Source organism: Lissotriton helveticus, chromosome 5_1 (assembly GCF_964261635.1).
Source record: "Lissotriton helveticus chromosome 5_1, aLisHel1.1, whole genome shotgun sequence".
In the NCBI taxonomy this organism is placed as follows: Eukaryota; Metazoa; Chordata; class Amphibia; order Caudata; family Salamandridae; genus Lissotriton; species Lissotriton helveticus.
Window position 1 is genome coordinate 2,018,239,393 of NC_136065.1, and position 26,934 is coordinate 2,018,266,326.

At 46.6% G+C, this 26,934-nt stretch overlaps 1 protein-coding gene across 3 annotated transcripts in view; it reads left to right on the forward strand.

Annotated features, from left to right (window-relative positions):
- The window catches only part of LOC144756190 (E3 ubiquitin-protein ligase TRIM39-like), a 127,368-nt gene that overhangs the window by 54,673 nt on the left and 45,761 nt on the right, over positions 1-26,934 (forward strand). For all 3 annotated transcript variants that reach the window (XM_078645789.1, XM_078645790.1, XM_078645791.1), the window contains exon 2: positions 13,985-14,100. In XM_078645789.1, coding sequence (XP_078501915.1) covers positions 14,013-14,100 — 88 coding nt within the window. In that variant the 5' untranslated portion in view covers positions 13,985-14,012. The remainder of the gene's footprint in view (positions 1-13,984; positions 14,101-26,934) is intronic.

Below are 26,934 nucleotides of genomic sequence, written 5' to 3' on the forward strand. Positions count from 1 at the left end.
TCATTTTCGTGTCCTTCATACGTTTTCTCTCGTGTTCTTGCTCTTCTCTGATTCTATTCTGGTGGTATTGGAGCATCTGTAACATCTGGGACGGGGTATTAGCTTGCCAGGTACTTTCGACTTTCAAAACTCGATTCTTAACTTGTGGACTTGAATTCTCGACTAATTTAGTAACAAAAAGATGAGGGTATGACTCGCTACTCGTCTTGAGGCCACTGTTTATACTAAAACATTTCTCGAATCTAGAATAAAAATCACTAGTGTCTTCGTCTTGTTTCTGTTTACAGGCTGAGATTGCATCCCAGTCTTCCTTTTTAGTTGCTAATAATCTTGGCAAAACTTGTATTAACAATTCTGGTAATTCTTTACATTTCTCTCCTAGACCGGTACCTGGTACTCGTATCTTATCTTCAGCTTCGAGAACTGCCCAATCGATCTTTTTCTCTCCCACCTCCCAATCTTTTTCCTTGAGTTTTTCGTATACCCCTGCGGGCAATAAGACTTTTAACATTTTAATTATATCCGGATACGTGTATTCTCCCATACGGAGCATATCTTTTAATTCTCGGTGGAACCCTGCTGGATCTTTATCATGACAGGGAATTAACTTTTTCATCTCTAAGAGTTCCATCTTTGTAATCGGAGTGTAAACAAACACTCGTTGCATTTCACCATCTGTTGTCCTAACTGGGTGTACTTCTCGTAACGGATTCTGTCTGTCTATGTAAAACGGTTTACTTTCTGGAGGTGAGACATGAACAAAATGCGGGTTCAAGAACGTTCTATATTTTTGGCGCTGTTCTAGAATGACACTAACTAAATCGGTACCTAAACCTTTCCATCTATACTGGAGTAACTCGTTCAGGACATCGTGTAACGGACCTGGATCAGAATGTTGACCCTCATACAGAGTAATGAGGTGTTGGATCATATACATACCCACCAGTCGCTGCTCGGCTGGGGGCAATTTCAGGAACATTTGTGCCACTATTTCGTCTGGAAAAGTGGTAGAATCAGTAATCCATCGGACTGCTGATCGGGCTAGTTCTTGTTCATGCATAGTACTTAATTCACTGTAACCGATTCGTGATTTCAGAATGTGATCGGTAGCTTGAAATACTTGTTCCAGAGAACCTTGTTCTGGTGCTGGATGATGAAAAATCTTCTTGTGTTCTAGGCGTAAATGGCGGTCTGGAAATCTAGATTTTCCTACATACGCTATTCTGGCGGGATTCTCGTCCTCTACCTCTTCTGTAGAAGAGTCATTTTCTTTCTCGCTTACTTGTACTGCTTTACGTTGTTCGTGTAACTTTATTATTTCTTTACGGATTTTCTTGTACATACTCTCTATACTACTGATAGTCTTGTGTTTACCCTCGGCTATATTATCACTCCACCTTGTCAGGATTTTCATTTCGGCCGGATCTTTAGTCGGGTAATCTTGTTCTCTTATTAGACAATTAATCAGAAACTTTAATATCATGAGCTGGATCTCAGCTTTCCTTTGAGACATGGCTTCGCCAATACTTTCTGGATCATCCCCTGTACGGATGAAACGATATATTCTGTCTAGATCTCCTTTCATATCTGGTAGGGTGTCTAAATACCCGGTCACCCGTCTTACACGGATGGAATATATTACTGTACTATCATCACCTGCAACTGGATCATAGCGGCATTCAGTGAGAGCTCGTCGGATGTCTGCAACGGACTTAAATTTGGGAGTACGCTGTAACGCACATTCATGTAACTCGGCCAACGTTCTACGTTGGTGCGGTGGCGGGGTACCAGGAGGACCTCCTCCTGCGGCCCCTATGCTGGAATCGTCGACTGATACTCTTCGTACCAGTGCAGCGGGAAATTGTAATGTAGGCTGGACCGGGGGTACCGTAGCAGGTACTCCAAGAGGTGCCCCGGTGTCTGGGGGAGCAGGAATTGCCTGATTTACAGGGGCTGGCGGAACAGGATTTGCATATTCCGGGACTGTGTCGTCCAAATAGGACGAGATGAAAATATCAGCTGCGGTCGGTTTGTGACGTAGCTTGGTCGGAACTAGTGGTGGCGGAAAATTACTGGATGCCTCCGGGGTTGCTTTCGGCAAGCCCTCGGCAAGAAGAGGATACATACCCTTGATGAGGGCATGCCTCTGTCTGTCTGACTGTTCTGTTTTAACTCGTTCACCTATCTCGATTAGTTCCCTTTCCTGGGCTCGTTCCAAGGATTCTCTACTTAGTTCTGACTTTCTGATTTCTTTTTCGGTTCTTTTATGAGATTCTTTGCGCCATAACTCGATGGCATCTTTCTGTGACTGTCTGGCTTTCTTTTTCCATAATGCTTCTTCTACTCGCATGATGCACTCGGCATCCCATGTGCCTGATACAGGCCATCTATACTTTTCTTCTAACTCTTTGGTATACTCTACCCATAAATCTAGATATAATATGGCACTTATGCCATGCTTTTGATACATAAAATGACCTGGACTGTCCCTAGGCGGGACAGGAACTGCTGCTTCTAGCAGACCTTTTCTTGTTTTTAACTGACGTAATTTCGAGAATAAGGGCATGACTGAACTGTAATCTAGACACAATACAATACACAATGAACACGATAATTACTTCACATTCATACCACGACATTAAAATACATGAAGAATATTTAAAATAACAGTTCGAACAGAATACTACCTGGAATACTGAAAACAGAATACATGAATTTTCTCGAGAACAGAACTGACTAGAACAGAAACTAGATGCACTGCTGAAACAGTACGAAACTTACCGGTCTCATAAAGAGACACGTCAGGACCCGCATCCACCGAAGTGGACACTTCGTTTTGGGTCTGTGTACCACCAACCCACGGACCAGAGTCAATTAGATTGACCCTGTCTAGATACTACCCCAGCAATGGTACTCACCGGGCAGCAAGAACGGAAGGCCTCGGACTGGACTGGACTGCTTCGACGCCGGACGGACGAACTTCGGACTTCTGTTACGGGTGGGCCTCCGGATACCTCGGACCTTGGACTCTCGGCTTGGGCTCTGGTCGGGACTCGCCGCGTTCCTCCACCGCCTCGTCTGGATGCTGGACCGCCACCTCCGTCCCCTCCGTGGGCCTGAGGGATACTTGGAGCAGAAATATCTGCACGTGGCCGGTATGGTTCCGTCACGGCTGCAGAGGGTCAGGGGGCCGGCGTGGCTTCACCGGCACGTGGGGAAAGGGCAGGTCCCTGTTCGGCCGCCATTATGTGGTAAATAAATAAATAATACCTCTATTTTTGAATGGATAAATGAATAACAGATAGCTCAATAAATAAGAGTCAAGATTCGAGGTAGTAGGAGTTTGCAGGTTTAATACAGCATAAAGGACAGGAACAGGACAACCTGCACGGGAACAGGATGGCAGCGCTTGACAGGGGGGCCCCGACAGCTGCCGGGCAGGATCTGGGATGAGCGCGCTAACATTTAATAACAATACACGAACATATATACTAAAACAGTTGCATTACAATACATACGATAGGCGGAGCAGTGGGTGTGGTCAATAGCAGTCGCGAAAGATAAGGGTGAAAATGGGTGTAACAGGGGCGTATACATAGACATGTGATGCAAACGTAACAGAATATGTCATAAATGGGGCGGAAACATGGAGGGGGCTACCTAAGGAGCCGGGACCTCTAACCTAATGGTGCGCGCAAACTGACAATGACGTGTTACTAGGAGAAGCTGGGGGCTATGAACTCTGTGCTAGGAGCAGAGACTGAAGTCTGGAGAGTCAGAGCGACATGTGCCTAAACAACTATCTAGTATCTGATGTTTAGAGAACATGTTGATAGAATCCAAAAGTTATCAGGGTAAAGGCTAACAGACTCTTAAGACTGGAGCATGCATTATTCTACATGTGGTGCGTGATGAAGAATATTAAATGACCATTAATACAGTATTGTCTCTTACATGGAGACGTAAAGGCTAGACAATGACGGAAACTATTGATGCAGTTCAGTAGCTTAGGAATGCAGAGAAGGAGAGCTGAACTGATAACTAGAATCATAACATACTCTTGGCAGACTCAGAGGCAGAGCCAGGCCGAGCCGGGCACTGTGAGGCAGGAAGTAAGTGAAGGGTCGAGGATACAGGTGGGGGCTGTATCGCTCCTCAGCGAGGACTCAGAAGACAGGAGCTGAAATCTGGTGTCCGGGCCCTTTTGAGGCCTAGAAACGGGGACTTTACAATGAAATAACGTGCACACTGAGAAACGTGCCAACGTAACTTTACATAGGCCTGATATTCGTAGTATTCACGAGGACTGGAAACAGGCATACTAGAGATGGACACAACTGTAATTGCGTCATTAATCGAACATAAGGAATACATATGCATATTAATCATGCACACATAACATATGATGGAGGACGCGTAGGGACACAGAACATGACAAAATCTACTTTTCCACAGAGCAGTGAGCTATTAACAGCCATTAAAGAGCTGCATACAAAATGCAAGGAACATATTAGAGCTATATATTTCTTGCCCAGTCTTTCGTTGTCCTAATATTGCAAAAGGGGTTTATTTGGGTAGAAATCAATTCTTATTATTAAGAAAACACCTAACAATGGTGTTACATTTTAAATTCTGAATATGTGATTTTCCGGACCAAGGACTCTTAAACTATACGGCCTACCAGTATGGATGAAATGTGACTCCTACTCCTTGTAGGCCACTGTCTTATGTAACATTTCCTATACACCGATTTACACAAGTATGATTGTCTCTGTGCAATCCATGTGTAAAGTTAAGTGTTCTAACATTTTCAACTGGTATGAGTGTTGCTATAAAACTAAATTAATCTAAGAGACAGTGGTTATGGAGAATTGAAGGGCACTGTCAAATTGTGGTAGTGAGGGAATCTGTGGCCGAGGTGGTCATTGAGGGCACCAACAAACATTGTCGCACAGGGCGCCACCAATACTGAAGCCAGCCATGTTAACAAGATTTAAAGGCATTTATATTGCTCATTCACTTTGTGAGCAATAAAGATGCCTATAAATCTTGCTATCTTGTCACATTTGCTCTGCTTTCAGAGGCAGAGGTCAAAAGTCAGTTTGACTTAAAAATAGCTCATCCTAATTAAATCTGGCTCGCTAATGTGAGTGGATTTTTCGAGCATAAAGCGTTGATGGCAGCGTACTGTGTTCTGTGATTCTTTAATGTTATCATGCCTATTTCTCTGTGTCAACAGAGAACATGGTCTGTTGACCCATCTCATGTAAAGTTCTGATCTGAAACCCAGAACTTTGCACTCACATCCTATGTGTATACAGAGTGCTTGATGTGCAGTGGGTGCATGTCCTGTGTGTGTATTTGAGCACTGAAGCCAGTGGGATCCATTTTGGATGCTCCTGGTTTAGCATAACACAAGGATGATGAGAATAGATTTCCCACGTGAAATATACTGCTTGCATTCCTGTGGCTGAAGGGTGACGACCCAGAGACTGAATTGAGGAGAATTGAAGACGGTTCATGAAGTCCTGGTTAGCAAAAGACTGCTGATTAGTTCTTCCTGCAAAAAACAACAAGGGTTTGGCTACATCGCAGCAAGGCCACGCCAACATGTAAATAAACAAAACAATTGCCAGTACTGCCAATTTACTTTGACTATATTGTTGTTTAGGCTAATCTGTAGTAATTTATTGTATATATGGAATTTCGTTTCACGTTTCAGATGGCTTGTTTGCATATTCAATTGTACTGACATTGTGGTAATGGGTAATGCTTCACCATAAATAAGGCTATCCTAAAAATAAGTGAGGCCAGGGTGGGCTTAGTATGATTGGAGGGTGAGAGGTTGCATGGATGGATGTGAAGAGGAGTTGAAGAGAAGTATGATTCTGTCATGGTGCATATGGTATGTATAGATTGTAGAGGTTTTAGAGAATGAGAGTGTTGTATATGTTTAAAGGGGCTCCTAAATAAGAAAAAGGTAAAATAAATGTTGTTTTGAAACTTAAAATTCTTTCATAAAAATAACCAAAAAGCAAAAAGTCTTATAATATAATTAAAGTTTTTCAAAATTGAATAAAACTGGAAAAGTTTTTTTTTTTAAGGCGATTGTTTGATTCACTGTGTTTTCAAGATTAGTTCTTCCTGGGCACTGCCTTTTGGTAGATGGTAGGAGTGAGGGCTGCAGTTTCAGTTGTACAAGGTGAGGAATTTTGTAGGAAGGGCCGGTCTGTGATTATTTCTTCAGGAAGGTTGATGACAGCGAGGTGTGAAGTGAGCACATTTCATCTTGGGATCCAAAGCTGGAGCCGACCCGTGTCTTGAAATGTGATCTTGGAGGCCTAAACCTAGGAAACGAGTCTTGCTGCCAACAACATTTGAATCTTAAAGGATCATGGTTCATGGCGTTTTAATAGTCTAAACCGGCGGGGACATATAAATATTAAACAGTAGTGGTGAAAAAATGGAGCCTAGGGGGACATCCTACTGAGAAGATCTGACATATGGAGTTTAATGTGATTAGAGATATACTTTGATAGAAGGTTAGAATACTATGACAGAGCTACTTCCTTTATCCCAGTTCTGACAGTCTGAATAAAAGGGTCTGATGTGAGATGGTATCAAAAGCTGCTGAAAGTTTTAAGAAAATCAGGACAGCAGAGATGTTTTGGTCATTGCAGCGGAAAAGGACATCCAAGGCTGACAAAATGGTTAATTCTCAAAATAAAAATAAAAAAAATAAAAATAAAAAGCTGGAGCAGCTCACAGTTGCCTAATGGTGTGACCATAATTACAAACCAACAATATAGCAGCTTTCATCCAAGCCAATCGCTATTGATTCTCAAAAATATTAATGTCAGGAGGACCAGAATAGCTACTATATGTCAGGTGGGCAGGTGAACCAGTTTGGATACTATTTTGCCCACACCATTTTGCAGTCAAGAGGTCAGGACAGCTGCCCCAGTGATGCATTCTCTTATTAGAAGATAACATTGGAGTAGCTAGAAACTGCCCAGAAGCGTCGGGTAGGAGGCACTAAATCTCCCCTCCATTGGGCAAGGTGGGGGACACCAAAGACATTAGCATCTTCTTATTTCTCCTTGCCCCCAGGTTGTGAGGTATCGACTTACATTTCCCTGCCCATCTTCACTGCTGAGAGGGCATCCATTCTCATTTCATCTGACACTAGGAGCTCCCGGCCCAATCTAGGCCCTGGGTGGTTACTCGTTCTTTATTTATCTTACAGTAGATATTATAGCCTTTGTCCTGTTGTGCCTCTCCCTCTGCATTCATCACCCTATAGGCACTGCAACCGTACATCTGCACTGCTGGAGCGGGTGCTGTTGTTCATACATCTGATCATAGAGACACCTTGCACATCACCACTCCTGCTTGCTCATTGATAAACCAAAAAGAGGTATATCATGCAAAGAGTCCAGTCCTTATGAGTTAACAGGTGTTTGCTGTAGCAATTCCAAGGTGCACTTCTATGAGGTAGTGTTGTCGATCAGCCTTATCAGAGAGGAGTGTTAGACTTCTGCAACATACACACACAGCCAATAAATGGTATACCCGACTCAATGAGGAGATCCACACCAATTTATAAAAAAAAGACATTTCTTTACATATATATTTAGTCACCAGAATCAATACGATCCGGTAAGTACGTTTCACAAGAGAAACACTTTACATTTTAAAAAGTCAACACAGTGCATTTTTCAAAAGCTTTTTCATTTGATCCTATAGGAGGGAAAACAAGCACGCCATTCAGGTAGAGTACAGCGACTTATGAGACAAATCTCTTGGACTTAAGGTGAGCATGGGGCAGGGTCCCAGGCAGCACCAGCAAGTCCCCTCCAGCGGCAGTAGGGCGGGCGGTTGCAGGGGGGCAAAACAGTGTTGGGTGCCCAATGTTAGTCAAAGGGGATCCGTCTGCGTGAAAAGAGGCTGCAGGTTTGGACTGGGAGGCCAGACTAGCTGAACCAGCAGGGGGGACTCATGCCTCATGTTGCTCGTGTATGTAGAGACACCTTTGGCCCTCTTTTCCATGGGCAAGGGGTGACAGGGGCAGAGGTGTCCTAAGACATCTGGATTTCGTCACTAGGAGTGGTTGCTGTAGAGGGGACCTGCAAACAGAGACTGCAGGTGGTGTTGAAGTACATAGCAGGATAACCCAAGGTGGGCTTTGAGTCTAGAGGTTCTGGGGACCACTTTGGCACCATTGGCCCTCTTCAGCTCGAGCTAGATGGCTCGGTACAGTGGTGCGTTCCGGCATCAGGTTTTTGCCATCTTAGAACCTCAGAGTTCCTGTCTTGATACCTGTAGGATGCATGAGAGCAGCACAGCTACTACACAGGAGTTCTTGAGTTTCTGGAGAAATGCTGGCAATCTTCCCATATTTTGGAGGATCAGCAGCTTGCAGGATGAGTCAACCTTGGCACAGTTGTCGAAGAGAGACGAACAGCTGGCAAGGCTAGTGCCAAGTCAGTTGCTTCTTCTACTATTCTTGCTTTTGCAGCTCTTTGGTCCTACTTCTTCTGTTGGTTGTCAGGATATGATTTCCTGGTGCCAGCCCACCCCTAAATACTGAATTTAGGGGTGTTAAGGGAGTGTAGGGTAGTGGCAAATGGATTACTTACCCCTGGGATCACTACACCCCTATATGACAACTTCCTGTGGGAAGTAGGCATAACCCTGTCCCAGGGATCCTAAGTTTTCTATTGCCAATATAGCTAGCTCTGAGAAGTCACCTCCACTTCAGGTAGCCCACCTTAGGAGTGGTACTAGGCTGAAGGTGGACATGTCTATCTGACTAGCTATTTTCCCCCTTGTCCAGGTGCCAAAGTGCTCTGGACAAAGGAGACGGCGTCCTCTCCTGTGAGGGAAGCCAGATTCACATACCAAAGGCAGCAGCTCTTTGAAGCTCCACGCCTTGGAAAGCTAATCTGCAGGTCATCCTGTGGGAGGGGGTGTGAACACCCTCTGCCAGTGCAGGCTTTGTTTCTGACCACTTGAGAGCAAAGATCCTCACCCTTGGGGTCAGAAAGTTATCTTCAGTGACAGGCAGGCAAAAACCAATCGGTCAGCACACCAGTAGCTGGTAGGTTTTCAGGGGGTGCCTCTAAGGTGCTCTCTGTGTGCATATATCAATAAATATAACACTGGCATGAATATGGGTTTATTAATACAATATGTTTGATACCAAACATCCCAATTTTCAGTGAAGCCATCATGTGGCTGGGGAAATTGTTTCAACGGTGTCCAGCACATGCTTTTCTATTCTATTCTATTCTATTCTTTATTTGGTAAAGCGCAAAACAGCTGCCCCAGCAATGAGGCGTCCCGGCGCTGAAGTCACAGACCTAACCTAGAGGCGCAGAGGTGAGGGGAGTTACGGGGAAGGGAATAGGTGAGTTTTAGTAGCTTTTCGGAAGGCAGATAAGCTTTCTAGAGAGCGAATGTTAAGAGGTAGTTCGTTCCATAACTTGGCTCCCAGAACCCTAAAGGAGCGGCTGCCCATGCGGCAGAGTTTTGTGCGAGGAACGCATAAAAGATGTTGATTAGAAGATCGCAGATTGCGCGATGGGACATAAGGGGTGAGAAGGGGTCGCAGCAGTGTGGGACTGTCAAATTTAAGGATTTTAAAAGTCATGATAAGGGTTTTGAATTTAATTCTAGAGTCAACAGGTAGCCAATGTAGTTTGCGAATGGTAGCTCTGGCCGAGCATCTGCGTGGAAGGCCGACCAGGGCTCTCGCCGCGGAGTTTTGTACACGTTGCAGCCGTGCTATCTCTCCTTTGTTAGCACCTAAGAGGAGAACATTGGCGTAGTCTAGACGCGAGAGGATGGTTGCTTGTATGATAAGCTGGCGGACTTTGGCATCAAAAAAGCCCAGTATATGGCTGAGATTTCTCAGTAAGCCGATGCACGTGCCGGCGACTTTTTTGGTGTGGGTCTGATAGTTAAGTGAGGCATCCATCCACACTCCTAGATTTTTAACTAGGGATTTGGGAGGTGGTATGGTGCCTAAGGAAGACGGCCACCAGTGCTCATTCCATTGGCTGGTGTTCTTACCAAGGAGTAGCACTTCTGTTTTTCCAGCATTAAGCTGTAAACAGTTGTCCGTCAGCCATTGGGCTACTGCGGAGAGACCATTTTTGAATCTAGAAGCCGAGATGGACGGGCCTTCCGTTAGAGTAATGACCAACTGTGTGTCGTCGGCGTACGACACCAGTGTCAGACCCCACTCTTTAGCCACTGTAGCAAGAGGTTGCACATAAAGATTAAAAAGAGATGGGCTCAACGCAGAGCCCTGCGGAACTCCCTGTACAATAGGATGAGATTTAGATAGAAAAGGGGGTGCTGAGACCCGGAAGGATCTGTCTTTAAGGAAAGAATGGAACCACCTTAGAGCCAGGCCGGATACTCCGAATGCCTCCAGACGATCAAGAAGGATGTCATGGGACATCGTGTCAAAGGCTGCGCTGAGATCAAGAAGAATCAGCGCAGCACTTTGACCGGCATCTAGGACCGTCCGGAGGTACTCTGTAGTGGCCAGGAGAGCAGACTCCGTACTATGGCCAGGTCTGAACCCATTTTGAGATGGGTCAAGGATGTTGTTCTGGACCATATGTTGGGACAGGGCGCTGTTAACATGGGCTTCAGCAAGTTTGGCCAGCCATGGAAGCAGCGAGATCGGTCGGAAATTTTCCGGTTTGGTAGGATCTAGGGAGGGTTTCTTGATGATAGGTGAAACCCATGCTTGCTTCCATGCAGATGGTACTGTGGCTGAAGAGAAGGAGAGATTAAGAACAGAGGCCAGGGAAGGAAGGAAGAAGTCTAGTGACTCCAGAAATTGAGCCGGACGCATGGGATCTGATGGGGAGCCAGTTTTAATTTTACGACACAGTTTGATGAGGTTTGTCAGCGGATATTGCTGGAATGTTGGTCATAATTGTGCCATTGGGGTGGAGGTTAGTGCAATTAGCACGATTAGGGGAGTGTTGTGGGAAGGAGCTGTAGATCTTTTGAACTTTGGCGACGAAAAACGTGGCAAGCTCCTCACATTGTTGGGCAGTGGAGATATTGGGGGAAGGGGATTTGCAGCTCTGGAGTTCTTTGACAAGCTTAAAGATTTCTTTGGCGGGAGTGGCACTCGAGTTGATTTTTTCAGCGTAGAAGGTGGTTCGTGCTCCACGGATGGCTTTGTGGTACATTTTTTGTTTAGCTAGATAGTTAATTTTGTCTTCGTTGTTGTATTCTCTTCTCCATAGACGCTCAGCTCTTTTACAGTCTTTGCGCATGGCTTTAAGGATGTCATTATACCAAGGGTTAGTCGGTGTGCTACGTCCTTTCGTCCATTTCGCTGGGATAAGAGTATCCAGTCCTCCCATGATCCAGCTATGGAATCTGCTGTAGACTGAGTCAATGTCTGAGTTATTCTCAAGCTGGAATTCCCCAAGAGTGGCCTGAAGATCACTAGTGGAAAGTTTATGCCATGGTCTCTTTAGCCGTTGGACTGGTGCGTTTTTATACGTAATTTTATTGATTAGGATAGTCAATTTAATGAGGTGATGATCAGTCCATCCCATTGGAAGAGGCACCTCAGTTATAGCCTCTTCGATGTTAGTGACCAGCTGGATGCGTGGGGGTGTGGATAAGGGAGTTGAGTTGCAGGGCGGAGAGGTCAGCAAGAAGATTCTTGATCGTGGGGTCATTAGGTAGATCAAAATGAAGATTGAGGTCACCTAATATGGTAAAATTCGCTGTTTTAGTCACTAACGAGTTAGCTGTCTCAAGAAGAGCTTCAATGAATTTTGAGGCAGGTCCTGGAGGACGATATATATAGAGACCTGACATAGGGAAGTTAGGGTTAATATTGATTTTGAAGTGAGCACATTCACAGTTGGAAAGTTCTTCTTTGGTGAATGTGCAAGTATAAGTTTTCTTGTAAATTACAGCAATGCCTCCACCTCTCCCATCTCTATTCAAGTTTTGCATATGGTATTCATCTGGAAGCGTAAGATTAGGTATGACAGAAATGTCATCGCGTAACCAGGTTTCACAGAGGAACAAGATGTCTGGGTTTTCATCCAGTAAGAGGGTGTTCAGTTCGGAATAGTGTTTGGAGAGTGACCTAACATTGAGATGGAGGACCGTAATAGGGATAATTATAGGCGAGTTCTGGAGTTGTCGGATGCGATAGGGGGTAACAGTAGTAAAATGACAGCTATTACATTTGAGGCATGTTTGTCCAAGCGTACCTGTTAGATGGGCACAGGGCCTTCCCAGGTTATATGCAAGTAGTTGTTCCCTGTCATAGTGACGGGGTGCTGATGTAGTCCGGCCAGGGGGACTGGCGAGAGGCGATGACTTGGCGAGGACGGGCGAAGACGGGCTTGCCTTAGGCGCGCCTTCGGCGCGCAAACGGCGCGCCCGCTGCGCCCGTCCGCTGCGCGTCCGGTGAATGCACATGTTTTATGGGGGCTAAGAGAGGCAGGGGGGCGTGGCCTCGAAGTGGGCGTGGCCTCGCTGCACGCTGTCAATGGCGGCAGAGATTGAGTAATTACAGCCTCTGTGACAGCGCTAGCTCCGCTGCACAGAACGCTCGAGCTGAAGGTGCCAGCAAACAAAGTAGGTGCACTATTATTTAAAACCAACAAGTTATCAGTGACACAAAAGATAAAAGAAATGATAGATCTGTCTCCCGGCTACTTTGCCTCAGGAGGGAAAGTGACTCATGTACACAGCGCTCGCATTCAGCGCTTATATACACAGAGGGCGGGGGGCGTGGCCTCGAAGTGGGCGTGGCCTCGCTGCACGCCGTCAATGGCGGCAGAGATTGAGTAATTACAGCCTCTGTGACAGCGCTAGCTCCGCTGCACAGAACGCTCGAGCTGAAGGTGCCAGCAAACAAAGTAGGTGCACTACTATTTAAAACCAACAAGTTATCAGTGACACAAAAGATAAAAGAAATGATAGATCTGTCTCCCGGCTACTTTGCCTCATGAGGGAAAGTGACTCATGTACACAGCGCTCGCATTCAGCGCTTATATACACAGAGGGTGGGGGGCGTGGCCTCGAAGTGGGCGTGGTCTCGCTGCACGCCGTCAATGGCGGCAGAGATTGAGTAATTACAGCCTCTGTGACAGCGCTAGCTCCGCTGCACAGAACGCTCGAGCTGAAGGAGCCAGCAAACAAAGTAGGTGCACTATTATTTAAAACCAACAAGTTATCAGTGACACAAAAGATAAAAGAAATGATAGATCTGTCTCCCGGCTTCTTTGCCTCAGGAGGGAAAGTGACTCATTTTAAAATGGCTTCCCTGATCAATTGTACTGGCAGTTATGGGACTGACCAGCAGAGGGGCGTATCTGGACATGCAGTTATGCCCACACATGTTGTATAGTGCACCCTGCATTAGGGCTGTAAGGCCTGCTATAGAGGTGACTTACCTATACTGCATGCAGTGTCTGCAGTCAAGGCTGTGTGCCATGCCATGTTTTCACTTTTGTATGCACCAAGACATGCAGCCTGCAGTGGTAGTTTGTGTGCTTGGTGAGGGGTCTTTTAGGGTGGCGAAATTCGTGCTGCAGCCCTTAAGGACCCCTTTTAGCCTCCTTATCCTATGTACCAGGGGTACCATTTACTAGAGGCTTATGGGGTGCCAAAAGTATTGCCAATTGGGGCTACAATTGCACAGTTTTAGGAAAGAGATCTGGCACTGGGGACCTGGTTATCAGGAACCCAGTGAACTTCCAGTTAAAATCACGTCAAATACCAAGCAAAAAGAGGGGGCGACCATGTCAAAAAGGGGCCTTTTCCTACACCCAACACTAGTAATACCTTTATTTTTAAATCATCTACCATTATCCTTCTCAAGTTCCTTTCTTTGGAAATTCACTATGATACATATTTTTCTTTCCTCCCCTGTTTACATTTTAGAGCCTAGCACTCTTGTCATATCTCCTTCTATTATTCTCAGGTGCTGGAGTGGGAAGGTTCTCGTTCCAATGGATGAATCTGTTGACAAGGAGCGGGGTCTGCAGAGCTGCAGCACTCAAGATACCAACCTGCAGGAGTGGATGCGTCAACTTAAAGGTGAACAAAACCCTTCACTGTGATAGCATTGAGGGAGGAAGGGGAGACATTGATTGATGAAAGTTAGAGCAGATTAGTGGGGATCCAAGGACAATCCGTGATGACGGGGCCAGACTGTAACAATTATGGTGATTTATCTCTGCTGTTCCACTGCTTCTTTAATACTGGATGTAAGCTGAATACCATGTTCACCCCTTTAGCACTTGACATGACACTCTGGGTAACAAGACAGGGGAGCTCAAGGCTTATTCCGTAAGGCGATGTTGGTTAACCACTGAAAATTCACTCAGCAAGGTATTTATTTAATGTTAAAATCAATTTATGAGTTAAGTTCGGGCTTACCCATAAGATGTTTGTTCTTTGTTTCCAATTGTGCGTGGGAATGCCGATGTTGTAGATTTCTAGCGTGGCCCTAATCGTTTAACAGGTATGCATACTCTAAGTTCTTTCAAATGGCCGTGTAGTCACAGCATGCTGCAGTGGTTCTAGTTAGAGTGGCTTTCTCAGTATGTTGAATTGGACTGGGGGATTGTGCACCATGGCTCTGGTTCTCCATAACTGGCAGAATGCAATTTAAAACCTGCTGCCTAGTCTTAGAAGCCATTTATGGCAGTAATCCCTGCTACTGAGGAGACTTACCTTTTCTGGTAGTTCAAGAAGACTCCGAAGCTGAAACACCTTCTGAAGTGCTGGAATACAGTACTGTTGCCCATTGTTTACCATTTGTTGTCTTCATTGTCGTACTTCTTTGCTGCCCCTTAATTGTCCGGGGTGTGCTGGCTTCCCTTCCTCTTCTTTTGTGTGGCGCATGGAAAAGTACGGATTGCTTCATCTTGTTTAATGTCATTCTGCTTCTTGTGCTTTAATTCAGGTATTACTTTCAATTTCTACTTTCCTGCCATCTTTGTCTGTGTTGCTACTTCCACTCCCACCCCCCATTGTCCATGCTGCTTCTTCCTCTCCCACTGCCACCGTGTCCCTATTGCTTCTTCCACATGGAGCGTGATGTGAGAGGAGACTTACTGAGCACCTTTCTAACACATCTAATCCTGAAGCTTTTAACATTTTAAACATATTCCTGAGGCTCTTAATATTTTAAATTCTTTGCACTTTAGCATTTTGCACATTGCCTCTGTTTGTTTGTTCTACTTAATGCCTGCTCGGTCTCGGTCTCTGTCTCCGCTTCCTTGTTCAGATGCGGCGTCTGCCGATTGACCAGAGGGATAACATATATACAAAAGAACCTGGAATCCCACTATTCAATTTACCGAAAAAACCACACTATATTCTTTTAGTGGTTAGGCTCTTTTAATCAGCCTCTCATTTTTTCATTTTTGATATTTTCTATGAAATAGGAAATCTCCTCAATACTCAGAACCACATGCAATTTATACAGTGAAAAAACATTAATTCCACAAGTTGTTGCTCGAAAAAGGTTCACTGCAACAAAGAGCCGACCCAAAAAGAATGCTGGTGCAAATTCAAAGATTTATTTTCGTGAAGCCAGCGCTGCCGCCATGACGCGTTTCGCCTCCAGGGAGGCTTGATCACATGACAAACTACACATGGTGTTTGAGGCTATTTAAAGTGACAGTGCAATTAACTTACATCATAGACATAGACAATATACTATGCAATGAGCACGCCGCTAGTGTGCAACCTGATCAAACCAATACCAATGGTACAACAAAAAGTGTATATAAGGCTGACCGGAGCACAATCCATGACTTCTAATAAAGCAGAGTTCATGAAAACAGAGCAGGATGGTCGGGCAAAAGTACAAGTTTAAACAAATAAAGTATTTACATGATAAACAATGTTATCCATGTAACAACAATGTACAATTCCACATTATTTGTGTAAAAAACCCTTTAGACGAGTTGCTCAACAATAGAACATGGCAGCGTATTTAACCAATGTCATATGAAACTATTTCATGAGAATAAAGCCCAAGTGGGCAAGTCACTTCAAGAGAACTATAAATAGCCAACAAAGTGCAAAAGGCAATAGTGCAAATATTCATAAAGTGCTAATAGTGAAAATATATAACAAATGTAAAAATAGCTAAAAACAAATACCACAATATTTCAGTCTGTAGTAGATTAAATTCATCAGTATATACAGTTATGCAGTGCAGGAAGGGAGCATATCGAGATCAATGGAAAAATTGCTATATCCGGACAGGTTTTGATCATTAGAAACTCCTATAATTCTAAAGACAGGTGTAGAGATCTTCCCTATCATTAAGGCCATAGGGGTTCTTAGTGTTGAGCTCCAAGATGTATCTTGTCTCAAGAAGGCGGAGTTTGGCCTCACGGTCACCTCCCCTCCTTGAAGGCTCAACACAATCGATTAGGAAGAATAGGAGTTTATCAGGGACACCAAGATGTTTCCCCTGAAAGTGCCTGGCAACCGGATAGTTCTGGTCATGTCCCACCACTGCCCTTATGTGTTGGAGAATGCGCCTGTGGGCGGGCAGCTTAGTGCTGCCCACATATTGGAGCCCACACGGGCACTCCAACACATAGATGGCGAACTCAGTTTTACAGTTCAACCATTTTGTAATGGCAGTGGGGTGTTGTTGGAAGGGACTTTGGAAGTGAGTTTTGTTGATGCCATAACGACAGGCTTTGCATTGAGGGCATGTTTTAAAGCCCTTCTTCAATGCCCCCCAAGTAGAGGATACCTTGGGCTCTAAGGTGTTACTCACCAGGGATTTGGACATAGATGGAGATTTCCTGAAAGTCAGGATTGGTTTTGTGCCCATTGAGTGACCGATTATAGGGTCACTGCGGACCAAATTCCAATTTTTATGTACAATCTTGCGTAAAGCACCCTGTTGGCGATTAAAGGCCAAGATAAGTCGTGGTGCACTTGCTTCGCCCTTGTCCGTTGTTGAACCCAAATGGTTCCCTCTTTTGGAATTGGGGATTAACGCTTCTTGTCTGCTTATGGAATTAGAGCGTTTGATAGCTTTCATGATGGTATCAAGAGAATAACCTCTTTCAAGAAATCGTGCTTTGCATGCCTCTTGTGCGATGGCACATTCGGCATCAGTGCTGCAGATCCGCCGGATTCGAAGCATTTCCCCAAAGGGAATGCTTCGAATCAAATGGGCAGGATGTTGGCTGTTGGAGTGCAATATAGTATTGCCAGCACTAGGCTTGCGATACAGCCGGGTATTCAAGGCACCGTTATTCACAAATATCTCAACATCCAAAAAACAAATCGTAACAGAACTCAAATTAGCAGTGAAATTAAGATTGACATTATTTACATTGATCAAGTTCACAAAGGCCATGGCACTGTTCTGATTGCCTCTCCAAATAATAAACACATCATCAATGTAGCGGAGATAGAGGGCGATGTGATTGCCTACCAATTCTTGGTGCTCTGTGGCGAGGACCTGCTCCTCCCACAGCCCAACGTGTAAACACGCGTAGCTGGGTGAGAAGCAGGCCCCCATAGCCACACCCCTTATCTGCTGATAAATCACGCCATTGAAAAGAAAGAAATTCTGCTCTAAGCACATTTTAGTCATTTCAATCAACATTTTGTTGTGTGCTGTTGGATTGGGCAATGCGCTGTTAAGATAATGGTCCAAGGCCTTGAGACCATCCACATGTCTGATAGAAGTGTAGAGGGATGAGACATCCAAAGTCATGAGTACCATATCATCCTCCCATGTAAAATTGGCGATTTTTTCAAGAAAATCAAACGTGTCTTGAACAAATGAAGACAAATTCCTTACATGGGGCTGAAGAAAAAAATCAATGTACTTGGACATATGTTCTAAGGAGCTGTCAATTGCCGAGATAATTGGGCGTCCAGGAGGAATAATAGGGTCCTTATGAACTTTCGGGAGTAAGTAGAAGGAGGGTATTACTGGATGTTCTTTCTTGAGGTATCTAAATTCCTCATGAGTCAAGAGCCCTGCACTTCGCCAAATCTGGAGCTTGCCAATTTGCTCACTCCAAGTATTCTTCACGATCTGTATGTTACTCCTGCGATAGCATGATGGATCATTTAATTGCAGTTCCGCTTGTTCAAGATACATTGTTCTTGGCCAAAGGACGACATTGCCGCCCTTATCGGCCTCTTTCACAATAACATTATGATCACATTTCAGTTTCTTGATCAATTGGTAGTAACATTGATTTTGTTTAGAGATGCAAAATTTCTTTTTGTTGGTAGCAGTGTATAGTTGTTTGATGTCACGCACTACAATCTCTTGGAAAGAATCCAAATTATCGTGGGCCATAATAGGCTGAAAAGTAGATTTGGGCTTGAAAGTTGTCATAAGTGTCCCAGGAGGGACAAGAGGGACTTCCCGTAGATTACCTTCTACTGATTGTTGTTGTAGATCCCAGATAGTGTTGAAAGTGGCCTGGCTTTGTGTACTTGAGAAGGTGGGACTGGATACTGTAGTAGATAGGTTAGGATCTTTAGGATGTAGCTTAAAGAATTTCATAAGTTTCAATTTTCTTGTAAATTTATAAAGATCCATTCTAGTATCCGCATAGTTCATATTGCAAGGTGGGCAATATGAGAGACCCAAATTCAGTACAGATGTTTCTGCAGGCGTGAGCTTCAAGTTGGTGAGATTAATTACTGATTTGATTTGGTTTTGCGATTGCGTTTTGGGTTGCGTTTCCAATAGTTTTGTTTGCCCTGATTGCTGTCGTTTGATGTTCCTGAGCCAGCATTTCCTGCGTTGCCAGCGTTTGTGGTTTGCCCGCTGTTTTTTGGTACGCGGGCTTTGTGTGATCTGAGTGTTTCTCGTCGATCCTGACACAGGCAATCCACCTCCTGTGCCAAGGAGAGTTTGGTAAACCCCAACACTCCATCACGGTTGGGGTCCACTTCAGGATCACTTTCCACCGCTGAGCTCATTAATTACACATATATACAAACATTTTTAAAACAAAAATAATTTGACATCATAAACACATTGCATATATAACAATTGCTCCAATTTTCAGTTGAAAGAATAATGCTACTCAACATATTTAATCACAACGAGCAGCCTCACTGAATTTTGTCTATTTGTAAAGCACTGCCAATTTGTAGAGCACCAAACAACACCGATTTTTTATATCGATGCAAATGACTTTGTGTCAATACAGATGATTTAATTAAATCCTGCACTTCAAGAATGTCAGAACATGCCGACGCGTTTCCAGACCCGTTTATATTCTTCACAGGCTTTCATCAGGGCTTCTTACTAAGGGCAAGATGGATAATCTTCTCAAAGGTTTCTTAAATTGTGGATATTTATACATTTTCACAATGTGGAGGACAGCCAAAGGCGTGATTAATCTGTAGTCTCTACTTGTTCGTAAAAGCGGTGAAATTTCAACTGTATTGTATAGCTGGGGACCAGTGGTTGGGGGCAATTCTGTGAACAAACTCTACTCGCTTATGGCGAAATTTCGGACCCGACTATCTTCTTATTGTGGCCGGTCCTCGGATTTGCCACGACGCTCAGGGCGCCCGTCCCCGCGTTCCTTATCGGCTGTGTTTTAATCAGCCCCGCTCTTCATCCGTGGTCAGAGTCTTCCGTTCTGCTCACATTCGTGTATGGAGGCGAGTTAACCGTCCTCGCTACAGGCCACCGCTAGTTAGTTACCAGAGGGAAGCGGACACACTCCCCTGCCTGGCCTGCCTGACTTCCGGCGGTAAAGTCAGATCACAGGGTATTCCCGCACCCAGCCAGTTACTTCATCTCATGCTGGGCCGGACGTGCAGTGGAGCATGAGGTGAGAGAAGCCCTCAATGAGCACAATTTTAACGCATCTAATCCTGAAACTTTTAACATTTTAAACGCATTCCTGAAGCTCTTAATATTTTAAATTCTTTGTCCTTTAGCATTTTGCACATTGCCTTTGTTTGTTTGTTCTCCTTACTGCATGCTCGGTCTCTGTCTCCACAGTCTCGTTCCGACAAAGCGCTTGCCGATTGATCGGAGGGAAGTGGACACACCCCCCTGCCTGGCCTGCCTGACTTCCGGCGGGGAAGTCAGATCACAGGGGATTCCCGCGCCCAGCCAGCTACCTAATCTCATTCTGGGCCAGATGCGCAGCGGGCGCGGTGAAGGAGCGCCAAAGGCAATCCTGTCTGCGCCCGTCCGTGCCAAGGACACGACAAGTGCAGGAAATGCTGGCCAAAAGTGTCCAGGTATCGTTTATTCATCTGCAGCATACACATTTTTTAACGCAAGGGGATCATGCAGATGCCTGATAGCGCCTGACAATATAAAGGGGGCCTTTTCATGTCACTATTGCAGATAGGAAATTCCTTTCCCAGTCAATATAAGACAGCCACAACTACTAACGCTGCCCAATTGAAAGTGTGGAAAATGACTAAAATTAGGTATACATAAGCGGCGTTCATTTATGTTCACCACAGCCACTTTTGAAAGTAAAGTGAAAATCGCGAAACAGTGGCCATGCCATCTTGTCCCTTTTAGGCCCCATCATGCACGTAGGTGGCAGCCATTTTGTGTGTCATGACCTCTCTGCCCACTGGCAATAGCCTGCGCATCTCTCCCCCTCATTCCCCGGCCTCGCAAGCATTCCCCCGTTCCCCGACAGCCCCCGGTCTCTCCTGCTTGGGCCATAAACGCACCTCTAACGCGACCCGGTCTCCGAGCCACATCCCGTGCTGAACCCCCTCGCTCTTTCATCTCATTCGTAGAACAGGCCCTTTTGATAACCTCTTCCTCCCTGCCCGATTGTCCGGCCTGATCCCAGGCCATCAGCTAGCCCAACAGATGCAGTTTATTGCCCCCTACAGTAGGACCTCGCCTCACATCAAAGGAGCGGTGATTAATCAATGCCTTCACACCCCTAGATCCGACCGATCGCCCGCATTCCTGTTCCCAGCGGAATGTCCAGCTGCGCGATAACCACCACATGCTGAGATCGGGGTGGGAACTCTACTGTAGATGTGTGTGGGAACGGGCCTGGACCGGGGATTCCGAGGATGTCTTTTCTGGCCTTCAAAGAAACATTACAGATGCAATGTATGTAATAAAGCCATAAACCTGTGTATAAGAGGCCAGGCCTCAGAGATGCGGTTAGAGCACCTCGAGAAGATACCCTGTTGTCTGATTTGACGTGTTCTGCTCCGTCGGAATAAACTCCTGTTTCCTGCCTTCCTGTCTCCAGCGCCTGCCTCTTTGTTTGGTAATATTGAATGGTATGAGAGGCGGCTATCGCCGGGCAAACACTGAAGGTTCTTGGTCGACATCGGCCCTGCCTTTTTACAAAAGGGGGACTAATTAATGCTAGCTCACTATGCAGACATTGTCAAGATATCAAAGATTTAATCACGGAGCAACAGTTAGACTTTCTCTTTATCACTGAGACCTGGCTCAAAGATTGGTGTAATCCGGATATCGCCGTAGCGCTGCCGCCCTACTATACGATCTGTGGGAAAGACAGAGTGGACACCAGAGGAGGTGGCCTGGCTATTCTCCTTTTTTTTTTTTTCTTTTTTTTTTTTAAATCTCTTTATTGAGCAAAGGTAGCAATCCACTTGTGTACAATCAGTATAGCAGGGGACAACGGCAGTAAGGAGGGAGCAACCTGCAGGCATGTGGCGGCCTTCAATCAATTCCATACATACTTCATTCAGAGTGTACCAACATAGCGTCCTTGCGCCTTGCTGGAAACGCCGCCATGTCTCGGGCGACATATAGTGACCAGGCAGGTAGGCGCAGTGACGTATCCCTGAGCAGCCTAGCCCACGCCCTCCGGGACAATGGATGCAATTGATCGAGCCTGTGTCTCTTGGGTTAGTTTCGCAATGTATGTGCGGTATGGCTCCCAAATATCCAATGGCCGGGATGCAGAGGGAAGCTGCCCGGAGTATTCAGTACTGTTAACATTGCAATGGGCCAGGCTGCGGAGCCAAGCGTGTACAGTGGGGGGCCGCCTAGCGCACCAGTGCAATGCAATCTCCGGTTTGGCCAGCAAAAAACAGATGGCTGCTAACTTACGGAGTGGGCGACTAAAGTTAACCGCATAACCAAGCAGTGCTATTTCAGGAGTGGGTACCAATGGCAATCCCAAATTGTCACCTAAGATCTTATGGACCTGGAGCCAATAATTTTGTAACAGCGGGCAGGTCCAGGAAAGGTGGGCAAAGTCGGCCTGCGGAGCAGCGCATTTGGGGCAGGAGTGTGATCTGTTAGCATCAATCTTATGAGCAAGAGCCGGAGTGTGGTACATCCGTCTCAGAAACTTAAAGTGTATGAGTTTGTGCCTGCTGTTTATTGACACTTCCCTGGTGGCAGCGCAGCACGCCCCCCATTGATCATCAGTAATCTGGGCACCATGGTCACTCTCCCATGCGGCTCGTACCGCTGTATTGGAAGTGGGAAGCGAGGCTAAGCAGATTTTATATAGCTTCGAGACAACATGTGACCCCGTCTGAGATTGAATTATGTACGTAAGCATAGCGGAGTCTTCGGGGGGAAGAGGGAATGTGTGAAATTCTGCACGCAGCATGGATCGAACCCTAGTCAGAGTGAAAGAATCCATGAAAGTTCGATCCTGGAACCTCTGGTCCTCAGTCAAGGAGAAAGCGTGGCCATCAGGGAAAAGATCCCCGATCGTGGTCAGGTGGAATTTGGAGAGTGTGCGATGAGCCACCGAGTCGCCGGTGATGGGGAGCCAGTGAGGGTTAGGTAACGGGAGTGCGGGGGAATATAGCTGATCAATTCTCAGCATCCGCCTCAGCGTTTCCCAGGCCCAGCATGTGGTGGAGACAGTTTGAATATCTTCAGGATCGCGGGGAATTCCGCGGGGGAGAAGGGACTGAAGGGCAATCAGTAATGCAATGTCAGCTTCTGGCCGCAGATGAGGGATTCTGGTGTCAGGGTGGAACCAGGAATGGGCATACGAGCACTGCGCAACCAGATAATATAGTTAAAAATCAGGCACACCGAATCCGCCACGCTCATAAGGGAGTGTCAGGGTACGCCACGCCACTCGGGGGTTTTTGCCGCCCCACACCAAGCATAATAGGACGGTTCGAAGTTGAGCGAAGAAGACCCCTGTCAGTGGTATAGGGATATTGTTAAATAAGTATAAAAACCGGGGTAGTACAATCATTTTAAGAATGGAAATCCAGCCACCCATTGACAGAGGAAGACGGATCCAACGTTCCGTGTTGTCCTCCAGGAAATCCAGTGCAAGGCCATAATTTAAACGCACAATGGACACCGTGTCTAAGTGGACATGGATTTCCAAGTATTTCACGGAGTCCGCGTTCCATTCCAGAGGAAAAGTGCTAGACCATTGTGAGGTGGCCGGGGTAAGCGGAAAAATTACAGACTTGTGCCAGTTGACACGAAGGCCCAAAAATTCACCGAATCTGGTTATTTCCAGTAACAAGGGCTCCAGATTCTTTTGAGGAGTTCGGACATACAATATCGTATCGTCCACATACAGGGAGATTAAGAGCGGGCCAGTGCGAAACTGGAGTCCTCGGTGGAGGTGGTTTTCCTGAAGATGACGCACCAAAGGGTCCATAGCCTGGATGAACAACAAAGGGGATAATGGGCAACCCTGCCGGGTGCCACGGGAAAGGGAGAAATTAGCAGTGATAGTGCCATTTAAACGGATCCGGGCAGTCGGCGCCGTGTACAGCAGCTCGACAGTTGCCACAAACAATTCCGGCATGCCCATGCGACGCATGACCGACAGGAAAAAAGGCCATTCTAAAGTGTCGAACGCCTTTTCGGTGTCCAAGAACACCGCAGCAGCTGGGGTGGCCGGGTCAATCCTGTGTAGAACCGAAAACAGTGTGCGCAAGTTTAGAGATGTGGACCTGTGCGGTACGAAACCAGATTGGGCAGGGGAGATAATGGAGCCCATCAGTAGGGACAGTTGAATCGCCAGAACTTTGGCTAGGATCTTGTAGTCTAAATTCAACAAAGATAAGGGCCTGTAGGAGCTGCATAGGGAGGCGTCGTGGTCAGGCTTGGGTAGAAGAACAATCACCGCTTTCCTCAGCGTGGGAGGGAGAACGCCAGATTCAAGGGCTTTTGCATATACCTCTACCAGTTTCGGCACCAATTCTTCCTTATATTCCTTATAAAAATCGGCCGAGTAGCCGTCCAGGCCAGGGGCCGAGGAGCTGCGCAGTGAATCGATGGCCTCGACTATGCTGTCAGGGGTTATGGGCATAGCTAGAAAGTCTTGCATATATTTTTCGAGGTACACCATGGCAATCTCATTTATGTAAGGGCCAGGGTCGCGCCGCTCGTCCGCTAGCGAGGAAGTGTATAAAGTCTTGTAGTAATGCAAAAAAGTGTCACAGACAGCAGGGGTGGAGTAGTGTCGTGTGCCCTGCCCGTCCACAATCTCTGAGATATAGGCTGCCTGGTGGGGAGGACGGAGCATCTGTGCAAGGAGCCTGCCCGGTCTCTCTCCCTCGCCGTACTGACGTGCCGTGTGGTGTTTACCCAAAAAGTGCAGCTCTTTGTCAGCAGCGTCCCTGAATTCCATCAGTAATGCCAGACGTCTGGCCTCTTTTGCTGTTGAAGGAGAAGCAATAAGGTCCCTCTCTAGTGTAGTAAGCTCACCCTCAATGCGGGACAGTGTAGAACGTATATCGCACAGCGCCCCCACATGTTTGGCTATGCATGCCCCGCGAATGGTGGCTTTGAAACCCTCCCAGAGTGTAGCCCAGGAGGTCACAGAGCCGGTGTTGTTGTCAAAGTATTCGTCAATAGCTTTGCGGATCTCTTCCCTAAAGACTGGATCCTGCAGTGCTCTGCTCGGGAACCGCCACTGTTGTTCATAGCCACCCAGTCTAGGAAGCAGCAGCGTCAAAGTAATGGGAGAGTGATCGGACAGCGTACGCGGTAGAGTGGAAAGACCTTCCACACAACCAGCGACACCGGGGGATAGGAGCCATTAATCAATTCTAGTGCTAGTGTTGTGGAAGCCAGAATGATGTGTATACTCAGGGGCGCCAGGGTGCAGCCGGGCTTCAATGTCGATGAGGGAAAAGTGAGTGCAAATCTCTGCGAGGACTGAGCAGGCTTGAGGTTTGCAGTCTGGGGAAGGGGAGGTGCTGTCTCTGGCCGGATTCAGAAGTAGGTTAAAATCACCCCCCATCACTAATAGATCAATGTCTGAGTGGAGCAGTAGCATCTGTAAGTCCTGAAAGAAAGCGGGGGAATCCACATTGGGACCATATACTCCAACCAGTGTAATCTTATACCCAAACAGCACGCCAGAAACAAGCACATAACGGCCCTCGGCGTCAGTCGCACTACAGTGAAACCCAAAGGGGACCCACTTATGCACAAAGACAGCAACTCCCCTGGAATAGTTGCTGTAATTCGAGAATATATTATGTTTGCCCCAGCCCTGAGCCATTGAAGAAACGTCTTTCTGCGCCAAATGTGTTTCCTGCAAAAAGAGCACATCCACCTTATGACGCGCCGCGTAGTTCAGTACCTGCTTGCGCTTGCGTGTGTTGTTCAATCTGCGCACATTCCATGACATAAGCGTGAGCCTAGACGGGCCAGCCTGCAAGCCTACCCTGGCCATAGCGCTGCATCAGAAGGGAAGTAACTCCCGCTAGCATCAAACAATCCACTTCCAGGAGCTCCATCAGCACTCACAATAAAAAAGGAACGTACATAAAACACAATCCCCACCCCCATCCCACCACCCAGCCTCCCACTGACCCCAGAGAGGCAAACCCCAAACAGGCTCTGGTACGAGGTACAAAACGGAACATGCAATAACAATGACCTCAAACGATAAGGCTTAGCATAGATCAAAACCCCAAAGAAGGGAAACGTGAAGGCATACGCCATAGGGGGTGGCAACACCACTCCATGCGGGCGCACAAATCAAGGCGACCAAAGTCGTGAAAGCAGTTAAACAAGCGACAGAGAAATAGGAAACCATGTCAAAGCGGCAGAACACCGGGTCGTGTGCAGCAACGTGGCAATGGTCATTGAACAGCAAGGTTCATTCATCCCCGGCCAGTCTCAGCAAAAAGATCTGCACTGGCCTGCGTGTCTGTCCGGGCCGGGGATAGCGTCGCGGATCCAGAAGCCGGTGGCGAGCCCTGCCGCCTGTACCCATGACAGAACTCCTGGGCTTCTGTGGGGGTGTCAAAGATGCGAAATCTCCCATTCACCTCCACTTTTAAGCGGGCCGGATACAACATTCCGTACTTCAAGCCAAGGTTGCGCAGTGTCGCTTTGACCCCATTAAATTTGCGGCGGGCTTCTTGCACCAGGAGGGTGAAATCCGGGAAAAATGATAGGACACTGCCCTGCCAGCGTACCTCGCCAGCCTCACGGGCAGCGCGGAGCGCAGCGTCCCGATCTCGGAAGTTCATGACTCTGGCGATTATAGGTCGCGGAGGCTGACCAGAGCGAGGTTTAGGGCCCAGGGACCGATGCGCACGCTCGACCACAAAGCCGGACGTAAAGGTGTCCCTGCCGAATAGTTCAATGAGAAGATGTTCCACGAAAGTGTCAAAGCGACCCGTCGCTGTCGTCTCCGCCACACCAAGGATTCGTAGGTTGTTCCGTCGTCCACGTGCTTCTAAGTCCTCATTTTTCATAGCCACATCCTTAAGGATTTTTTCCACCCTTTCCAGACGTTTAAGCGCTTTGGCGGCACTGTCCTCCCCATCCGAAATCCTGGATTCGGCCAAGTCCAGCCTCCTCTCGTGGGCCTGCACTGTAGTGCCCATGTCTGCAAGTTTCTTTTCTAGGCCATCGAAGCGAGGGTCGAGCGCCTTGAAGCCTGCACGCATCTCGTTCATCATGGTGGCCACCATGGCGGCAAGGTC